General features: G+C 43.6%; 1 protein-coding gene across 4 annotated transcripts in view; it reads right to left on the reverse strand.

Moving 5' to 3' along the window:
* Positions 1-6,602, reverse strand: part of KALRN (kalirin, RhoGEF kinase) — a 651,545-nt gene that overhangs the window by 505,305 nt on the left and 139,638 nt on the right. For all 4 annotated transcript variants that reach the window (XM_011971540.1, XM_011971542.1, XM_011971541.1 and 1 more), the window contains exon 3: positions 4,760-4,874. In XM_011971540.1, coding sequence (XP_011826930.1) covers positions 4,760-4,874 — 115 coding nt within the window. The remainder of the gene's footprint in view (positions 1-4,759; positions 4,875-6,602) is intronic.

Raw genomic sequence — 6,602 nt, forward strand, 5'->3', positions numbered from 1 at the left:
TTCTAGGGTACATGTGCACAACGTGCAGGTTTGTTACATAGATATACATGTGCCATGTTGGTGTGCTGCACCTGTTAACTCATCGTTTACATTAGGTATATCTCCTAATGCTATCCCTCCCCGCTCCCCCTACCCCATGACAGGCCCCAGCGTGTGATGTTCCCCACTCTGTGTCCAAGTGTTCCTCTTGTTCAATTCCCACCTATGAGTGAGAACATGCGGTGTTTGGTTTTCTGTCCTTGCAATAGTTTGCTCAGAATGATGGTTTCTGGCTTCATCCATGTACCTACAAAGGACATGAACTCATCCTTTTTTATGGCTGCATAGCATTCCATGGTGTATATGTGCCACATTTTCTTAATCCAGTCTGTCACTGATGGACATTTGGGTTGGTTCCAAGTCTTTGCTGTTGTGAATAGTGCCGCAGTAAACATCCAACATATAAAGACACATACATGTGTCTTCATAGCAGCATGATTTATAATTCAGGCTGGATTTTCTATCCTGTCTCTATCCTGTCTCTCAATTTCTAGGGACATTCATCAGCTGATTATATCTGAGTATTTTCTTTCCACTCCTTTCATATACAAGTAACTGTAAGCAGATAGCAGACCAGGACAAAAAAATGATAGATAAGTGTAGGTGGATGACAGTAAAGATAACATGAGACCTCATGATGATAGGAATCATCCAGAACTTGTCTCATAGTAGACACTCAGTAAATATTTGTTGAACTGAGTGAATGGAGGTATTGAAAAGTTGAATTAGAAGACTTCTAAGGTTTCTTCCCACCCTATTACCTATGACTCCTCAGAATAAGATGATGGAAAACCTGAGTGACCTAGGAGATAGATGCCCAAACTCATCAGGAGCAAGACAGAGAAGTTAAAATGAAGGGACTCATCTCAGGCCAAGATGGATGCTGAATGAATAAGTCAGGACTGATCCAAGCTGTTATACCCCAACAGGATCCTTGGTCCTGGGTAATGCCCCAAAATTTCCACACAGAGTCCAAGGGGACTAAAAAGAAGTTCTCTTAGGATTTAAGGTATAGACAAAATGTTAAGTGAAATCCCAGACCTTAACTTACTTAGGAAGTCTGAGAGTACTTAGATGCATATTGGTGGGGGTGGTAAGACTCTGTTCTGAGGCCCTGGATTTTATGACGTATTGTTTTCTTCCGATATCACAGAAACCTAGAATTCAGGGCAGGAAAGATTCTTAGAAGTCATCTAAGCCCACCTCCAACCCAGTAGAGGAACTTTTTCTACAGCATCCCCAACAGAGGGTCATCTGGTCTTCAGCGACAGGAAGTTCGCTTTCTCCAGAGGCAGCAGCATTATTGCTAGACAGCTTCCATGTGGGCAGTCTAATGTCTACCCATTAATGCAACAGAGGCCATGCCTGTTCCCTCACTTCTGGGGCAGCTCTCCTGAAGTTAGGAATTGCGTGGTTTTTTTTTCCTTCATCTTCATGCCTGCCAGCAAACATCCCTCATTCCTTCAACTGTGGAGACATGGATTGTGGGTGCCTTAATGTGCTGCTTCCTTGACAGTACTCTAACTGATCTATGTAGTTCTTAAAATGAAGCTGGCCAGATGAATGTTACAGAGTTGAATGCAGTGGTCCAGATATGGCCTGGCCTACAGAGAGGAGAGTGCGACTATTTCTTCCTATTCATTTCTAAATTATCAACACCATCTGCTTAATCATCTATTCTAAAATGTTCCCCCAAATGGTCATTAAGTTTGCTGGTTCCTTAAATTCCAGGACCCTCTTTCACCACTCACTTGTCCTTATTTGTTTGTCTTCTGTTCGCTGGTTCATCTCCTATGCTACCAATGCACTCCCATCTTGGGCTGCCTTTTACTATTACTGGTTTGGCACTGGGTAGGGAAATACCCAGGTTTCCCCTAAATTTCTCAAAATGTGTGTTCCTGCTCACCGCAAATCCTCAATCTACCTGGCATAGAGAAGCTCTAAATACTTGTTGACTACATAATGAATAAATGCATGAATAAATAAGTAGGAAATGTTCGTCGGGAGTGGTAGCTCATGCCTGTAATCCCAGCACTTTGGGAGGCTGAGGTGGGTGGATCACTTGAGGTCAGGAGTTCGAGGCCAGCCTGACCAACACGGTGAAACCTTGTCTCTACTAAAAATACAAAAATTAGCCAGTTGTGGTGGCGGGCACCTGTAATCCCAGATACTTGGCAGGCCAAGGCACTAGAATCACTTAAACCTGGGAGGCAGAGGTTGCAGTGAGCCAAGATTGCACCACTCTACTCCAGCCTGGGTGATAGAGTGAGACTCAGTCTCAAAAAAAAAAAAAAAAAAAGCATCAAATGATCAAATGTCACCTACAGGCTTGATCACACCAGCATGTAACAATCCACTTCTAACAAGAGCCTGTCTTTTTAGCATCCTGAATCTGACCCAGATAAATAATTTCTTCTCACCAGTATCATCTGCTGAGTCTAACAGTTAATTTTCATTGTTCTCTTTCTCTTCCAAAGCCATGGCTGCACAGAAGAAAGTGGCAAATATAATCTGACCTGCTAAGTTACTCAGTTTTCCTACCCCAAACTTCACTGTCTTTAGAACAATCCTGTTCCATCCCACAGCCATTATGAGTGACATGTGGCCAACAGAATCAGGAAGTGACTGGTGGGCATGACTAGGTGAACTCTGTGGCCTGCCGGGAGCTTACACTCTTCATGAATACAGGTCCCTCAGGAGACAGAGCAGCAGGCATCACAGAACAGTTCTTCCCACTGGCAACAGGACTCTTGCCTGCCCTATGAAGATCCTTCTGATTCTCAGGAGCGCAGACTGTAATGATGTGACCACCCTCTGAGAAGCAGAGAGCCTGCATCTTGTGTGTTCCTTCAGTGATAATGAAAGATAATTCCACCTTTTTCATGGCCTTCCTCTCAGCCCCTCTTGGGTTTTGTTCCCCTTCGCCCCAGCGGAAATCTTTTCTTTTTAAATTACTTCCAGTCTGTTTTGTCCCACTCTTTGCTTAACAAGTCAGAATAAAGAAAAGTATTCTTCCAACTCTTTCCCTCTTTATTCTAAAGAAAAGATGAGCATGAATTAGTTGCAGCTATGTGATGAACATGCAGGAAAGAAAAATGTACCCTTTATATCTTCTGGGATCCCAATTTCTTCTGTCTTTAAAAGAACTGAGAGTCCATCACGGGTCCCTGTGAAAACTTCTATTGTAAATTGCTTCAGAAAATTCCTGGTTTTATGCCTGTTGGTCACATACTTAGGAAAAGTGCTTTAAAAAACTGCTTAGCTAAATTGCTAAATTACCTATATCAATCATGAGTTATTTAGTCTACCTCCTTGCTTCTGAGACAGATAAGAGTATTTCTTCTTTACAATGACCCCCAGAAAAAAAAAAATCTTTCATCCTTACATTCATTGTCTCATGCACTCAAAGTTTATAAGATCTTCTTCAGATATGACCCAAATCCCTTTTACTGGAACTTAAGACCTTTTATCTTTTTTCTGTTCCCAGTGGATATCATAAAGAACAAAAAAAAACAGACACTCTTCAGCATCTGTTTGTTCACAGTCTTCTGTCTGAAGTTCTTCAGGGCTCACCATTCCATTCAACATCCTTCCAAGTAGGGGATGACTGCTCTTAAAATCCCCTTTACTACCTGCGCATCACCTCCCAAGCATCCCTTTACATTCATCTCTTCTTTAGCTCTCTGAGATGCAGTACTTGCCTCATTCGACATTTGCTTCAAGAACTTAATAACACATTCAAAAATTATCCCAGGTCTTCCAGCAAAGGCAAAGCTGGATCTATAGCTCCTCCCCGTAATTCACTAATTCTTCTATAAAATGCACAGAGACAAGATGAAGGGTTTGAAAGCCCAAGGAACCATTTCTTATTTGCCACAACAAACATTTCACAGGTTTTGGCCCCACTAAGAGACAGACAGCAGTGCTGTCGCTGCTCAAGAACAAACATGGCAAGAGAGCATGGCGGCTGGCCTCAGGAGGGTTGAATTCTAGACCAAGCTCTCCCACTGAGCCTTGTGAGCCACACACATCCTCTGCCAGCCCCTTTCCCTAAGCAAGACATGACACGTATCTGCCTAGATTGCTCCTCAGGGCTCTCCCAACTCTCACATCTTGTGGTTCTCTGATCAAGTGAAGGTCTCATCTCTCCCTTCTCAAAATACATAAACTATGTCCTTGGCATGTCTCCCACACCCACCTTGTGGCCAGTACTATCTAGACCAGTGTTTCTCACACTTTTTAAAATGATCATCCTAGGACCTGAAGAAGCCTTTTTAGATCTTTTTTCCCTAATCACCCTACCCAGTGAAAATTCAATACCACACATATACTGTACATTGGTAGAGTATATATACCTGTGTTTAATACATGGAAATAAATATTTTGCTATCCCTAACAACCAATTTTCACTCTCTTTGGGGGCAGTATCACTCCCACTGAAAATGCATGACCTAAATCAAGTTGAGTGCCTCCTCTAGCTGAGTGATACAGAATTGAGTGTCCAGAGTTGCCACTTCCAGCTCCCACCCCATTCACATGAATCCCAGCAGTAACAATGGGAATGAGGCAGACAATGGACAATGGTGTTCCAGGAACAGTTAGAATCCACTGGAAGGGCAGAAACCACTAGGGTCCCTGGCAGAGATGGAGGCTCCTTCCAAAACTGGCATCAGCCCAGCTTCCCTCCCGCTCCCCTGCAGGCCCTTCCCCTTCCCCTTACCTTGGCACGCTGGCCAAATACGTCACTAGTTTCCGCAGGTCTTCCTGTCTTATTCTGTCATGATTGCTGCGAGCAGGGAAGGTCAGGATGGGTCCGCCTCGCTTATCACGACCCCCTGCAAGGAGGAGGAAGGGAAGAGTATTTAAGAAAACCAGTCAGAAAGGAAAGCCACAGTGGAAAAAGAAATCTGTCTGAGTGCTGGGTGATCAGACAGAAATAGGGGATCCAGAGAAATCTGGTCACTGTTCAGGACAAGGCCAGGGGGTCGAGATGCAGGTAGCACGTATGACTGTGGGCAAGTCTTTTGGCTTCCCCGGTGCCTCATCTGTAGAAGGCAGATGAAAACAGTACTGTGCACATAACAGGGTTGCTGCAAGAACTGATGAGTTGGCACATGGGGATGTACTTGGAAAAGTAAAGCTCTCTACAAATGTGAGATGATAATGAAAGTGGTGATAACTGTTCTTACTGAGAAAACAAGCTGGTGGAAAGTGCTATGTTCTTTGGAAATTTAACCTCTAATTTACTTCTCTTTATAGACCTCTGTGAGGTGGGAGTGCTTGTCATTAGCTGACTACTATGGTAAGCAGACCTCAAAGCATCCATCCCGGGATAGCATTACTGGGAGGTTCTTAGATTCATAGAAAAAACATTAAGTATTTTCTACACAGCCAAAAAACCACCCCTGCCTGTCTGCCTGAGGTGCCACCTGTCACTCCTGCTAGAGGAGCACATGAATCTTAGCAGAAATCAGAATGCTCAAGGTCTTAATCACTGCAAATGCATATGTACATACTAAGATTACAAGTGTTTTCTAAACATCACATTTAAAATAACTGGAAGGAGTATACCAAAATGACAATTGGTGTTGCTATTAGAAGGCCAGGATTTTGGATCGTTGCTTTTTCTTTCCTCTACTTTCCAAATACCCTATTTGCTATTTATTATATGATTTTAAAATGTATTCATTAATGGACACTATGCTTAGGAAGTGGAACCAAGTTTCTCAGGGGCGTTAGATAGGAAAAAAGCTAAGGGTAACTATGACCTTACAGGGCACTGGCCATTACACAAAAAAAACCACTGTGTCATGATCACAGACTCCTCACGCCACATCTCAGGTGGCCACCAGATAGACCCCAGAGTAGGACCTAATGAAAGGGATCTAATGAAAGAGAGTGGAAAGGTGCAAACCTCACCAATACTGGAAAACAGGATCTCTTACACAGAGGGCAGAGTCTCCCAGGGATCCTGCCCAAGTGTGAGTTCATGAATAAGGTTTCCTTCTGGTTAAGGAGTCCAGAAGGCACACGGAGAGAGGGGACGCTTGACAAAAAATCAATCCAGAATACCCTTGAGGAGGAAGTAAGGAGGCTGCAGAGAGAAAAGGATTACACAACATCAAGGCCACTGTGAGATCCAGCCCTGATGAAAAAGTGTTTCTGCACCACCACCACTGCCCAGCACCCCAACTCAGGGAAGATTCATACAGATTAACTCAAAGTTGGACATTTCATACCACTAGCCCTGGTTCTTTGAAGTGATAACCACCCTTGTCTCATCTGCCTTGGAAATGGTCCCCATCTCTCCACTGCCTTCCACATGAGGAAATGGAAGCGAAAAAATTAAATAGAAGGTTTTCCAAAAGCTGGGAGGTACTCCAACACTCTCAACCTTCTCCTCTATCCTTGACCTCACCCCAAGCATTTTCACTCTGGCAGTTTGTTTGTTTGCTTGTTTTACCATAGCTGTTGGTTTTTTCCTGACCTTCCTTGGGCATTTTACAAGTAGAGTCTTGGAACCATAAGGAACCACAGCTCTGACTGGCAAAGGGTGGCTTGGA

Source organism: Mandrillus leucophaeus, unplaced genomic scaffold (assembly GCF_000951045.1).
Source record: "Mandrillus leucophaeus isolate KB7577 unplaced genomic scaffold, Mleu.le_1.0 Scaffold123, whole genome shotgun sequence".
Taxonomy (NCBI): domain Eukaryota; kingdom Metazoa; phylum Chordata; class Mammalia; order Primates; family Cercopithecidae; genus Mandrillus; species Mandrillus leucophaeus.